The 15052-nt window shown below is 39.1% G+C and overlaps 1 protein-coding gene across 3 annotated transcripts in view; it reads left to right on the top strand.

Annotated features, from left to right (window-relative positions):
• The window catches only part of tinagl1 (tubulointerstitial nephritis antigen-like 1), a 38374-nt gene that overhangs the window by 16985 nt on the left and 6337 nt on the right, over positions 1–15052 (top strand). For all 3 annotated transcript variants that reach the window (XM_055053716.1, XM_055053715.1, XM_055053714.1), the window contains 7 exons: positions 2308–2618; positions 4754–4820; positions 11406–11498; positions 11619–11733; positions 13745–13871; positions 13988–14138; positions 14223–14409. In XM_055053716.1, the coding sequence (XP_054909691.1) occupies positions 2312–2618; positions 4754–4820; positions 11406–11498; positions 11619–11733; positions 13745–13871; positions 13988–14138; positions 14223–14409 (1047 nt within the window). In that variant the 5' untranslated portion in view covers positions 2308–2311. The remainder of the gene's footprint in view (positions 1–2307; positions 2619–4753; positions 4821–11405; positions 11499–11618; positions 11734–13744; positions 13872–13987; positions 14139–14222; positions 14410–15052) is intronic.

Raw genomic sequence — 15052 nt, 5'->3', positions numbered from 1 at the left:
CCCATGTTGGTGTTTCACAGACAGGACTGTGAGAGGGAAATAGTTCAGGAAGACCTTTTACAGACCTACAGAGAATTATCTGATGGGTGGTGCCATGATATCTCCAAAGAAAGTGAAACAGTGACACGAATAGGGAGAGAATATTAAAAAAGTCTCCTACTATCAAAATACCGTGCTGAATTAATTTTAGTAGAGGCTTAAGACCATAATTATTCTGTAAAATTAGTATCCAATGTTTCAAAGTATTGAATTTAAAGAGAAAGATTTCTTTAAAAAACTTTGAATTTGAGTCCATTTCTACCGCTGGAGTTGGTTTTTCTTTGAACAATTGCTGCTGAGATGAAATAGATGTCTGTCATGTCACCTCTGAACTCTAATCTTTCTGTGCAGTGACAAGCTGTGAATCTGAGCTTCTCAGCTTCTGCTGTGTAAAACGTGCATGCTCATGTATGTATGTGAGGGTCCATCTGCCCCATGGCTGCAGTAGCTTGGCTACAGCAGCTGTCCTGAGCTCTGGTCGACCAGATGGCATCTTTTGTTGAGCAAGCGGGAGTAAAATTAAGCTCCAGCATTAGTTTACTAAGCCAGTTAAACAAAGTGTTAGAATTTCACCAACAAAATGGTTTTAACTGTTTACATGTATTTTAATTGGACACCTTTTAAGTGAGGTTAGCTGCTGGATAAATTATTTAAATCCCAACCAATTTTGAAGTCAACAGAAATGTCATTATTACCAACATTTAGGAAGATTTTACTGAGATGACTTATTTTATTGACTCAAATATTTCTAATTATTTTTGCTTGATTGAGCAGACAATTTTTGGCACCAGCTATTCCTCCGTAAATAAATAATTGATTATCTCTCAATCATGAGATCTTTTAATGAGTGAATGCAGTCAATGAGTGACCACTGGGTTCGCCACGTTAATGTGTTAGTGCGTGCTGTTTATTTGCTAGACTATTAGTGATTGACTCAAACTTTCCCCAGTTTCCTAATACCCTTATGCTATTTTCTGATCAGTAATCAAAAAAGCACAGAAAAAATATTTCTGCCTTCACGTTACTCTTCATCGTCGCAGAACATGACAAATGAGACTTTTGACTTCCTAAAATGCTTGGATTTGTAACCAATCTAGTGTTGATCAACATGACATTTGCAAGCTTATTTTCTTGATTGAAAACTAAACAGTTTAATTAGTTAATACTTGGTAACTTCCAAAATAAATTTGTAACCATTTTGAGAGGAGAAATATTTTGGAATATGTTGTACATTACAATACCTTATCAGAGTTATAATGAATTAACTTGCTCACCATTAAAACTTTGACCTGAAGGCCAGAGCAGCTCTGTGAACACCTGGGTGGGTGTTTTATTGCACTGCTTTGAATCTACTTCAACTTAACTCTTGTCTTAAAAAGCAGACCTCCTGCCCACCCTGTACTGCCATTTGCTTTCATGTTTTTGTGCGTGGGTATTGCACACCTAAAAAACACATTCAGGCACAGTACAGCCTTGCTATTATGTGCGTAATGTTCATTGTGAGTGGATTCCTGATTTGACAATCAAAGATGCTATTTATGTAAGCAGCTGTGCAATTCTTCCGGTACGTCTGCATGGACCCACCCTGTCAGAAATCTGAAACCAGCGCTCTCCAAGGCGCATCCAAAACAAAGAAATGCATGGATCAAAGTTTACAGTCAAGAAAAAAATAGAGCAACATGTAAACATGTACAAAAACTGGACTTTGTGGTTATTACTATAGAAGGAAGTATTTTTATAATAAGACACAGTCACATAAAAACAAATAACGAGCTCTGACATGTTACTTCTAATAACCGTGCTACTTGTGAGGCTGCTTTAAAGCATTCAGTGTCCCAAAAGTCCAGGAATCATTTTGTGGTTGTTTTCATTTCTTTCTTTCAAATTTGGTTGCAGTTTGTCTTGGCTGTTTTAAAGGAAAGTCATAAAAAAGGTCAGTCAGTAGGAATCCCCTGAGATTGTTTGGACCCTGAGCTCCTGATGTTGCCCAAACTTCTGTGTAGTCACTACACTGTAGTGTGTGTGACTGTTCTGCCAAACTTCTGGCTCGGTGGATGTGTGTGGGTGTGAATCATAGAGCAGAATGTGCATGGGGTATTGGCAACTGTCCTAAATGAATGATTCATTACTCTCTAACCTCCATACTTTGGAAGTTTAAAATAAAAAATAATTTGTTTTAATGACACATAAGTCCATACTTGTGTGGAATAAAATCATCTTTATATGTTCATGTCTAAGACATTTTCACTTCTTCTTCTTTGGTTGCAGCTTGATGATGGGTCCTATTGTTTTGACTGCGTTGGTGCTGCTCCTGGTTGCACAGGAAGGTACCACAGACAGAATCCATAACAGAAGAACCAAAAGGGAGCTGGCCAGTCCTCTGCATGCTGGCGGCATCAGGGACCCGTACGGCTCCTACTGCCACAGGCGAGGAGGCTGCTGCCCCGGCAGAGACGACCTGTGCACCGTGCCCTACCTGGATACCATCTGCTACTGTGATTTGTTCTGCAACCGAACCGTCTCCGACTGCTGCCCGGACTTCTGGAACCGCTGTCTGGGCATCCCGCCACCTTTCATTGGTACATAGGGGTGATACGTGTTTGTGTGTGCTTCGCTTGCTTTTCTAAGGATCCGTGATCAGAGCTGTTGAGGCTCAGTCACAGCGGCATACAGCTCTCTGCTGACACCGACAAATGAATTACAGTGACACATTGTTTTACCCATCAACAAAGTTTCAGCTACATCTGCAACAACTATGAGCCAGCTTTGTTTCAGATCAGAGAATGAACTGAAAGCCTGAAAATTAACACAACTCCTGTAACACTGTTGGTCACTGTAAAATCTTCTGTAAAAATATTCATTCCAGGGAGACATTTTCACTTTTCCCATCTTATGACAACAAACTTGAATGCATTTTATGGAGATATACAGAAATATTTCCATGCCAAAGTAGGAGTTGATTCAGAGTAAAACAGATAGACATCTGTTTATTGATTTGTTAATTTACTTATAAATTGTCTATTTAATTATTTATATTCAAATGCATTATATTCCATTCTACAGGTCTATACAGTTATTTCTGTCAGGACATTTAAATATGTCAGTCCAATGTTTCCTAAAGAACTGGCAAAAGCTGAATTGTTGATCAAAGCCAACGGTGTGAAAGTTCACTGCTTTCTGCCACTTTGGAGAGTAGTTTTACAAATTAAAGTCTCACCATCTGGATTATTGTTTTATGATACTACAAGTATTTCTGTGTGACCAGGTGAAAATATAAAGTTAAAATGGCTTTTAATGAGCTTAAAAACCACTTCTCAATTGCTTCACAAAAACAAACAAATAAAAAAATCCAGGTCAGAGTAATGAAATAAAATAAATTAAATGAAGAAATATTCACATGGTATTTTTTCTAAGTTGCTCTTAGTGTAGAGAACTTTTCACAATTTATTATCAACAGTTTCAGCATTAGGAAATGATACAACCACAAATCATTTAAAAAATAACACCGGTTGGTTGAATATTTATAAAATAACTGCAAACGTCAAACAGCTGGTAAAATATAACTAATATAACTAACAGGAAATACGATTAGCATTCTGCCCTCCTCGGCCATTTCAGTGCAAACACTTCAGCAAGCAAACATTAACTGATACTCCTCTCCTCCAACCATAATAATGAACACGTGGCTGCAGTAGGACCGCAGCGGCTACAGCGCCGCTCTCTCAGTGCAGAGGTGGAGAAGGTGCCATTGAGAGCAAAGGCCTTCAGTGACAGAGATCAGGGCAGGAAACAGTGAGCTACTTATTAAATAGGAATGAGGAGGAGGGGAGTATGACTAAACCCGAGATCAGGAGAAGGAATGTGGACTATGTGGAGGGTAGGAGAGACAGACAACGAGGGTAAGAGGGGCGTAAGCAGGTGTGTGTTCTCTAGTCAGCAGGTTAGAGGTCTGTTTGAGGTGTGAAGCCAAATCATACTTTGTTAGCCATCCTTTTAGGAATAAATGCATTCCTTCCAAAAGTGAAAAATAGGAGAGATTTAATCTGTAACTTGCTGCGGCAAGTGAGTTATGACAGACCAAGTTAGACAGCTGTGAGTTTGGAGGATTGGTGCCGAAGGTCTCGGCCATAAATCACAATCAGCTCAGGGACCTGTAGTAAATTTTGTGCCAAGTAATTTTTTAAATTCCACATGGCGCTGACACCCCCAACAACTGTAAATCAGGGGGTAGATAAACTGAGTCATTGAGTCTGTCACTGACTAGTTTCTCAGTAGCAGGGTCCAAACTTCAAGAGGATGAGGGTCAAAGTGATTTAAAAAGAAGCTGAAGCTGATTCATGGTTTCTTAGTCAGAAATGGTTTCCTTTGCTGAAGGATTTATGTCACAAGAAGTGTTTTCCTTCCCTCCACTCCAGTGGAGGTGGAGAAGCAGAGTATAAAATAGTTAAACCATGAGAGCCCAGGAAGCCATGGGAATGGAGGAAAGGAGCTAACTCCACATTCCTACACTGGATTACTGAAGCTCAGAGCTACTTAGACCTCACATAAGCATTATGTGTGTGTTTGCTGCATATACACCCCAATATGTGTGTGTCCATTTTGCATCGCTATGTTTAAGTCTGCGCTGGTATTTCTTTCAGATTAGTTAGAGGATCAGTTTTGTTTAACCACATCAAACCCGTGTATGCTAAACCCCATCTCTGTCTCTTTTCAGATGTCTGTGAAAGAAATGGAAACAAGTTTTTTACAGGGCAAACCTACAAAGAAAACTGCAATTTATGGTACGTAAGCCCTACTTTTCCATTCTTTTTTGTATCAGCTGCACAAAGTTTGATGTTTTTCCTTCACCTGTTTGATGGATTTTTCTCTGTGTTCTTTGTACATGCATTCAAGAATATTATACTAACATAGAAGGTAAACAGTTTAAGTTGTGATTGAAACAACAACAACTTAATAAATGCTTTTATCTCACATTTGTGTCCTGCAAAAGCAGTCATAGCCCTTGACGTTTACCACACTTTGTTACAATCACAAATCTCGATATTATAACTACAAATGACTTCAAAATAGCTTTTTTTTTAACGAACAAAAAACTGAAAGGGGTTTCCATTCATCCTTTCTTGAGTGACATGAAGCACTGTGATGTGAAATAGACCGATCAATCCTGTGTCCACGTGTAACCTTCACTTTTGACATGACGTGCTGAACCTTGATGTCTCCAGATGTGGTGCTTGCAGTGAAATCCAAAGGGTTCAGTTTAGTGGTTCATCCGACCATCTATATTTGCTCAGTGTTCAATCTAAGGCAGCAAATGTTAAAGGAGCTTCAGCTTATCTTTACTTCAGACGTTCAGCTCCGGCGTTAACATTGCAATTACTAACTAAGTTCTTCCTACTTTTACCTTTCATATGACTTTGTGCAATACTTTAGAAATAAAAAACTTTTACAGGGCATCAATTTTTATTAAACCAACTGATTTTGATGTGCAGATAACAGCAGGAGCATTTTCTAAACACCGACAGATTTCATCTCTTAGTTTTTTTCTTTTTTGCAAACCCTTTTCTTCATGTGTTCAATAATTATTCCCTATACACAACTTAATGTATTTCAATAAAATAACAGTTCAGTAGTCTGTGTCTGCAGGACAAAAATAGCAACAACACAACTCAAACTTAGACAAAACAAGACCCTTATCTTCTATTAGCAATATTGTGTTTACAGACAGCTGTTTCATGTTGCCCTGAGTTACATGGCCAATTTGATTGTAATTGAAGTAGTTTTCCTGTTTATCTTCTACTTTGGTGTAGATAAAAATGCTATTAACTTCAAAGGAAAAATTTGAACCTGGATCCAGTGAGACAAAGCTGCTTGGTGCTTGTTTTGACTCCTCATGTAAATCCCATTGTGAATCTTCTTGGTAGTGTTGATTTATTTTTCCTCTTTGCTGATCTTGAAGGACTTGTTTACATCTCCTTCCCTCACTTCAGCGTTTATAAAAGCATTATCTGGAAAGGCTTTAAGTGATAGCGAGTACAGAGTGACTACAGAGTTCATGTAGTCATTTTTCTTAAATTTCTTGACTGTCAAAGCCTGGGCTATGTTTATACTGACTGATCATTTTGTCCAATTCTGGACAGCTCAGTGGTCTGTTCAGTTTGGGACTTTATTTGATTGTAAGAGTGGCATCTGAATAATGTTTACTGGGAACATTATTTTTAGTCATAAAAATTTTTTAAAACAAGCCAGTCTGACCCCTCAGCTCAGGGAAAACTGCAGGACTTTTATGGAAACGCTGCAGCACAAAACAGTAAAACAAAACCAAAAGCAACAACTTTTTCAAAAGGGTTAACGGGATGGCCTTTTAAAGAACAGAATGTACAGTTAGGGCCAGAAATATTTGGACAGTAACACAATATTTGTGAGTTGGGCTCTGCATGCCACCGCATTGGATTTGAAATGAAACCTCTACAACAGAATTCAAGTGCAGATTGTAACGTTTAATTTAAAGGGTTGAACAAAAATATCTGATAGAAAATGTAGGAATTGTACACATTTGTAAACAAACACTCCACATTTTAGGAGCTCAAAAGTAATTGGACATATAAACATAACCCAAACAAAAAAGTTTTTTCTCAATATTTTGTTGTGAATCCTTTGGAGGCAATCACTGCCTTAAGTCTGGAACCCATGGACATCACCAAACGCTGGGTTTCCTCCTTCTTAATACTTTGCCAGGCCTTTACAGCCGCAGCCTTCAGGTCTTGCTTGTTAGTGGGTCTTTCCGTCTGAAGTCTGGATTTGAGCAAGTGAAATGCATGCTCAATTGGGTTAAGATCTGGTGATTGACTTGGCCATTGCAGAATATTCCACCTTTTTGCTCTCATGAACTCCTGGGTAGCTTTGGCTGTATGCTTGGGGTCATTATCCATCTGTACTGTGAAGCGCCGTCCGATCAACTTTGCAGAATTTGGCTGAATCTGGGCTGACAGTATATCCCGGTACACTTCAGAATTCATCCGGCTACTCTTGTCTGCTGTTATGTCATCAATAAACACAAGTGACCCAGTGCCATTGAAAGCCATGCATGCCCATGCCATCACGTTGCCTCCACCATGTTTTACAGAGGATGTGGTGTGCCTTGGATCATGTGCCGTTCCCTTTCTTCTACAAACTTTTTTCTTCCCATCATTCTGGTACAGGTTGATTTTTGTCTCATCTGTCCATAGAATACTTTTCCAGAACTGGGCTGGATTCTTGAGGTGTTTTTGGGCAAATTTAACTCTGGCCTGTCTATTTTTGGAATTGATGAATGGTTTGCATCTACATGTGAACCCTTTGTATTTGCTTTCATGGAGTCTTCTCTTTACTGTTGACTTAGAGACAGATACACCTACTTCTCTGAGAGTGTTCTGGACCTCAGTTGATGTTGTGAACGGGTTCTTCTTCACCAAAGAAAGTATGCGTCGATCATCCACCACTGTTGTCTTCCGTGGACGCCCAGGCCTTTTTGAGTTCCCAAGCTCACCAGTCAATTCCTTTTTCCTCAGAATGTACCAGACTGTTGATTTTGCTACTCCAAGCATGTCTGCTATCTCTCTGATGGATTTTTTCCTTTTTTTCAGCCTCAGGATGTTCTGCTTCACCTCAATTGAGAGCTCCTTTGACCGCATGTTGTCTGGTCACAGCAACAGCTTCCAAATGCAAAACCACACACCTGGAAACAACCCCAGACCTTTTAACTACTTACTTGATTACAGGTTAACGAGGGAAAGGTCTTTGAGTTAATTGCAGCCTTTAGAGTCCATTGTCCAATTACTTTTGGTCCCTTGAAAAAGAGGAGGCTCTGCATTACAGAGCTCTGATTCCTAAACCCTTTCTCCGATTTGGATGTGGAAACTCTCATATTGCAGCTGGGAGTGTGCACTTTCAGCCCATATTATATATAAATTGTATTTCTGAACATATTTTTGTCAACAGCTAAAATAACAAAACCTGTGTCACTGTCCAAATATTTCTGGCCCTAACTGTATAAAAAGGAACTAAAGAACATGAATAGAAAAAATATTTTTATAATATTTTTCATTTTTTGTATTGCCTGCCTTGGCAGCTTAGACACCCAACATCGTCAGACAAAAAACATATTTTTAGTCCTGAATGTTTAGCATAAGAACACAGAAAACTGTGGTGCGACTTAACTGGCAAGAAGAACAACAAAGTTCTCTCTAATCGGGACATTGGATGCTTTACAAGTAGTTCAAGAGCAAAAATCCTCCCACTGGGAGACCTCCCAATGCAGCGTACATCTGTGCAGTAACACAGATGTACGCTCCCACACGTGCTCCATAAGGCCATAATTTCTCACAATTCACACAAAAGCTGTCAGGCAGCACACGACAGAAAGGTTTGGCCCGGACAGTGTGTCAACCAGAAGTAAGATCCCCTGAACCAGAAAAGAACGATGTACTTTGTTTCTTCTGATGCTGGAATGGGGAACACATTTCTCTGTCCTTGTGAAGTATCTACAGGTCCTTTATTTTCTTAAATGTGTTTTGCAAAATTGTAATTGTGTTTTTATGATCGCCTGTGATGCTGAGTTTTATTACTTTTTTCACTCAGGAGTTCCTGAGTGTGTTTTGAACGTCAGAATCCATATGATCAATGTTATAAAAAAAGACTAACAGGGAAAGAAGGATTAAAACTCCAAGCTAAGTCCAAGCAGGTCAACAGAAAGCTCAATGTCTTTCTGTTCCTGATCCTAAACCTGTTTCCCCATCCAGCAGAAATTCTCATGGAGGCATAAGCTCCCACACGTGCTCCATAAGGCCATACGCATGGCTTCTTGAAAATGTTACACCACACAGTGACACAGGGGAGAAACTGACACTCCCTTTTCCTACTCCACTTATTAATTTGCCAATGTGCGTTCTCTTAGCCCTGCAGGGTGGAGATCACAGTTTCCTCTTGGAGCTGACAGCCAGCTCTAAGCTGGCTCCCTGGAAGCTGTCTCGTTATCAGCAGTCAAGCCATTTAAAACTTGAATCAGTTTCTCCTACATGTAGCTACTGGTTGTAATAGAAAGGGGAAGCCTGGCTGTCAAGCTAATACAGAACTGACGCTTCAAAAAGCCATGCAGGGTGATTTACATCTCTCCACATTACAGTTGATGCCTGGAATGACTCTGACTGGAAAGAATGTGTTGCATTGAAAAAGAAAAAAAATCCTAATATGCACCTTTTCCTGCCTGTCTGGTATCTTTCTGAGATCTTTTCTCTGTGTCTCTACATAATCATTATGAAACATCACACTTTCAGGACAGTCTGAAGAACTCACTTTGATTTGGCTTCTTGTGCATCCATCTAGATATCAGCCATTGGCATTAATTTCAAATCTTGACTGCATAACAAGTATCTAAACACACCATGAGACACTATGCAGCATGTCATCTGAGCATGAATGTGCTTGTTTTGTTTTTAATAGGTAGTGTGAATGTTAAATATGGCTTCCCATTCTTATCACTGCACTCTCATTTTATTTCAAAATCTCTCTTTATGTTCATTATTCCGTCTTCAAACACATCCCGCTGGGCCCAGTCATTACTGTGCAGACGTGCTGCTTTTTTGACTTCCTGGTTCTGAGTTCTGTGATGCCTGTGTTCTTGTTGAAACAGAAAGGCCAAAGGGCGTCGTCTCGAAATATTTTCATGTTCCCACTGAGAAACTAGCCGGTGCTTTGTTGGTATCAAAATCCCCTATTTTAAACTTAATGTGAAATTGTGAACTTGAGCATTGTCTTTGCAAACTTGAGCAATAAACTCAAGTCTAAGACAAAGTGTCTTAGACACTTTGGCAGGAAATGTTGCAATCAGATAAGTTACTCATTTTGCTGGTTCCTGTGTGAGCAAAAGGTAATTGAACCTGTTCATCATTGTGCTTGCTCAGGATGGCCTCAGGTAGGTACTTTCTTTGTAAATGGTGAACCATCCCTTACAGTCATCAACAGTCATTTTTTGAAAAACTTCATTTTTTGAAAAACTCCTAAAGTAGAAACATTTTTATAATGCTACATTTATGATGTAAATGAGCATTAATAAATTATCTCTGGTATGTATTTAAAATAAACCAAAATTGATATTTTTAAAAGAAGCAGAGGCTGTAATTGTAATAGATAATTTATTATTTTTCTATTTAGTATGCAGAGTAGCTAAATTTCACATCACCTGGCATAACTCTGAGCACTAGATAGCAATTGAGTATTTACAATGAGAACAGTTTTATGTCTTGAATATTCATCAACATGTATAAATAGTGTACAAATGCCACCTTTGCTCTGAGCAAATTTTTGGAACTTCTATAAACAAAGTCTTTACGGAGTTTGCCTAAATCCTGACTGATTCTGTATCCTGATGTTATTCAAACTGTTCCCATCGGACATTAAAATCTATTCATATCATAATTGCTTCTCACAGATTTGGCTTTTGGTTTGAACAATAAACAGGAAATTTACTCGTTCAATTCCCCTGAATGATTTTAGGAAATCAAGTGGGATCAAGGAGACCTTTTGGCAAGACGTTAAAACAGTTCTTAACTATTCATTGTTGCGTTGCTGTAAGTTCAGCTGTGTTGAACTTTTAAAGATCTTCGGTCAATAGCAACATAAAACAAATGTGTAAAACAGCTTATCATTAAAATTAAGAGATTTTCAGGAAGTTTTAGTCATTTACCTTGATGCGTAAAAGAAGAAAAGACAAACTAAATCCACATATTTTTTAATGACTCATCAGCGTGAGTCAGCTGTCTGATTCAGTTTTTGTCACGCACAATTTTCATGGACAGTACTGGAGCACTTATTGTGTCCTAACATTAAAATGGTGAAAAAACAACATATTTTTGAATAAGGTTATGTAAAAAAATAGTTTGTTTTGATAAAATAATATGAAATATGTGAATATTCAGAGCTGTGCTTCCTCAATTGTCAGACAACACAAACATATGCAGACAGACTCCTCCAGAGTGAGTCATTAGGAAGTAAATCACTTCAAAGTATCACAGCAATAAAAGTCTCTGTGTGTCATTATTCATATCCTGATGTCTTATCTTGCTGTCTTGTAAAACTTGACTGGTTTTCTTCATTTGAATGTTTCCCTAAATCTTTCCATATTTTTTCCAGTTTCTTCCTCTTGCATTCCTCTGTTGATTAATCTCCTTTTAGGGAATCCCACTGGGAATCTGCACACTGATCTCTGATTGGGTGTTTTTATTGTAGTTGGTTTTATACATTGTTGATTTTACAAATGTGACTAGTGATTTTGTGCAGGTGCTGTCAGTATTTGATGACCCCCCCATGCTTTCTGTCTTGGTTTCTTGCAGCACATGTGGGTCCTCGGGACGTTGGGAGTGTGAGCATAATGCTTGCCTCATTGAGCCTGACGTCATAAATGCCGTCAACCGAGGAAACTACGGGTATAAAGCAAACAAGCAATCATGAAGTTAATGCATTTAATTGCTGTTTTAGTGTGGAGGCTTTCTGAAGATAGTGATCCACGTGTTGCAAGATTTTTTTTTTACTCTTTCTGTTTTCAGATGGAAAGCTGCAAACTACAGTCAGTTATATGGCTTGACTTTGGATGAAGGCATCCGATTCAGACTGGGAACAAAGAGACCTTCCAGCACTGTTATGAACATGAATGAGATTCAGGTAGATCCAATCTTCATCCCTGTAAATAAGGCTAAGCTGCCTTGACTTTGTCACATTTTGTAATATTACAAACACAAATGTCAATATATTTTGTCAGGATTGTTTGCAGCAGAGGCTGTTGCCTGGTTCAAATTCTGGTCTGGGGTCTTTCTGCATAGAGCTTGCATGTTATCCCAGTGGGTTCAATTGGGTCCTCTGGCTTCCCACAGTTCAAAAACATTTTAGGTTGATTGGTGTGCCCCTCTTCTTGCCTATTGACCTCTGGAGAAAAGCATCAGCCCTCCTTTCGCCCCACAACGATGAGCTGTTTAGACAATGAATGGATAAAATGGAACAAGAAAACAATGAGCGCATATTTTCTTTTCTGTAAAGAAAATAAAACATTTTTTATGAGAAATATTAATATTGTTAATTTATCATCCAGCTTCCTTTGGTAAATTAAATAGCTATAAGTCTTTGGGGTATTCTCTAATCTTTGCACACCTAGAAATTAAGGCTTTTACAATTAAAATACTTCATAAAGAGTATGAAGTATTCTTCAAGCTCTATCAGGATGGAAGAAAAATATTCTTGAGCATTAATTTTTATGTTTTGCACTTGTTGTTCCATTCATTTTCCCATCAACACACATCCCATAGTATGATACCGCAACTACCATGTAACAAATTTTGTTGTAATGTAATAATTCAAAACCTTTATAGATCACATTAATAGTCCACCTAGACTGAAATAGATGAAAAAATATCAAGAAAAAAGTGATTCTATAAATCATTTTATAGTGATTTATATGTACTGAACATAAAACATGTTCAGTACATTTAAAGAGGACATGTTCTGTGACTGCTGGTGGCTGGATGCTTAAGCAGCAAGTGGGAATGTGCCACTCGGTTGTGTCTTTTACTTCTTTACAGGCTCCCACATGCTTTCTCACCAGTGAGCCCCGATCAAAACATTTTTCACTTAATGAGGGGGTTTTGTTGGTATGCAATGGAGGCCCTCCTCTCATTGGCTCCATCTTTGTTTACATTCTGCCCAGACAGATTACATAAGACGGAAACAAAACATTGAGCAACAACCAAGATGAGGCAGGCAGGATAAAGAGCAACCCCCGTTTAGTTCATGCTTTCCATCCATCCCCACCCAAACAGACTCCTTCTCCTGCTAGTGGCATGTCCTTACCTGTGCCCCGACCAGCATCACGGCTCGTTCACACCTCCCCTGCCCCTAAATTGTACAGTCTGAGATGCTGTGATTACATGACTCATTGTAGCTGAGAACCCCAAACAAAAACATATCTGCCAACATATTCTTGCATAATTTGTCTCTTTTGTCAGAATGGCTGCATTTTGGACTTTGACCCTGCAGAACCACAACCCTTAAAACAGCAGTACATTCCTTAGTTATATATCAAGTGGCTTTCTCTTTCCTATGAATAACGGCATCATTAATCAGTGGAATGTGGTGCAGGTAGCCAAAGTCTTTATGAGACAGAGGGAAGTTCATCAGACTGAAGTGTCTACTCCGTTATCACACCTCACTGGCGGACTGGGAGAGAGTCCAGCCTCGACTCTGCTATCTGAGAGTTATCTGCGAATGAATGCATGCCTGAGAAATGCATTCAGATTTACACTGATGTAACTGTACGGTTCAACAGGGATCAAAGGTTCTTGTGTGACCCAGGTCTAAATGGTCCTAATTGCCTGTGCAGAAGCCTCTTCCACTGTGGAGTTGCTTAGCGAACTTATGTAATCTTGTTGGGGCCCAAACTTGTCAGACAAAAGTATTTTAATTGCTCCTTTTACATGGACAGGACAGTTGTTAAATATTTAACTGTTCTGACCTCACTGGACTTGTTTGCACATTCTTTATCCAGGAGTTACATAAGGCTGAATGTTAATCAGATTTATTCATTTTCAAGGTATACTTTAACGTTTAAACGTTTAAATCGCAAAACCAACCAAACAAACAAGAAACCCTGGGAGTCAAATACTGTTTTATTCTGCTCTTACAGATGAACATGGACCCTCAGAATGATCATCTACCGCTCTACTTCAGCTCACTGGAGAAGTGGCCCGGGAAAATTCACGAACCGCTGGATCAGGGCAACTGTGCCGCCTCATGGGCTTTTTCAACTGCAGGTGGGTTTTGAGCAGAACTCACTCTGAACGGAAGACAAAAATATTGACTGTTATAGTGAGCAAAGAAGCACAAGCATGAACAGGCACAATGTTTAGTCTTTGCGTCTTTTCACCAGCTGTGGCATCAGACCGAATCTCCATTCAGTCCATGGGTCACATGACTCCTCAGCTGTCGCCCCAAAATCTCATCTCTTGTGACACACGCAACCAAGGAGGCTGCGCAGGAGGCCGAGTAGACGGAGCCTGGTGGTACCTCCGGCGTCGTGGGTGAGAACCTCGCGTGTCACGCTGAAAATAAACGTACTCTTACGTGTACAAAAGGCTGAAATGATCTTCTTGTTTTTATTAAAGAGTTGTGACAGATGACTGTTACCCATACCAACCTCCGCAACAAACCCCAGCAGAGGTGGGGCGTTGCATGATGCAGAGTCGCTCAGTGGGGCGAGGCAAGAGGCAAGCCACACAGCGTTGCCCCAACACACAGAACTACCACAACGACATCTACCAGTCCACACCGCCCTACAGGCTCTCATCCAACGTAAGAATTGCACAACAACAAAAACTTCTCATGAACGGATCAACAACAACTCACAGAAAGCACGCATGCATACATAAACATCGACAATCGTGCCTTCTCATGCGCATAGCGCCACATATAAAATGAGTTAAAAATTATTAGATTCTCCACATTTAATTTTCCATGTAAAATATGCATGGATTTGTCCAACTTCATCATGCAGTAAACACAACCCACTTGATTTATTGTTTATTTTTGATTTATTAGTGAGTGTCGTGCAGCATTATGCTGAGTAACAGATCTATAGTGACCTCCATGTTTATTGGTAGCCCTGATCATAAAAATATATATAAAAATTAATTCATCTTTTATTACAGTTGCCTAATTTCATGCAGTAGAAATTTAGAAAAGTTTTCTTTGCATTATCTGTACACAAAGGAGGTTTGCAACTTTAGCTTGTTGTAAATACTCACTTATTAATAGGGATATAATATTTATTTAATATTCACAGTTATAGGAACAAACTACTACTACTACTATTACTCCTACACCTACTACTAATACTAATAATTTGATGCACCTTTTCATGAAATAATTGAATTGAAAGACAAATACATTTGATGTGAGCAAGTTTATCTGCTTTTATGTGGACATCTGCTTTGCT

This window comes from Poeciliopsis prolifica, unplaced genomic scaffold, assembly GCF_027474105.1.
Source record: "Poeciliopsis prolifica strain line A6 unplaced genomic scaffold, Auburn_PproV2 SCAFFOLD038, whole genome shotgun sequence".
Taxonomy (NCBI): Eukaryota; Metazoa; Chordata; class Actinopteri; order Cyprinodontiformes; family Poeciliidae; genus Poeciliopsis; species Poeciliopsis prolifica.
Note: the sequence above shows the minus strand (reverse complement) of the source record. Positions and strands in the feature narration are given on the sequence as shown.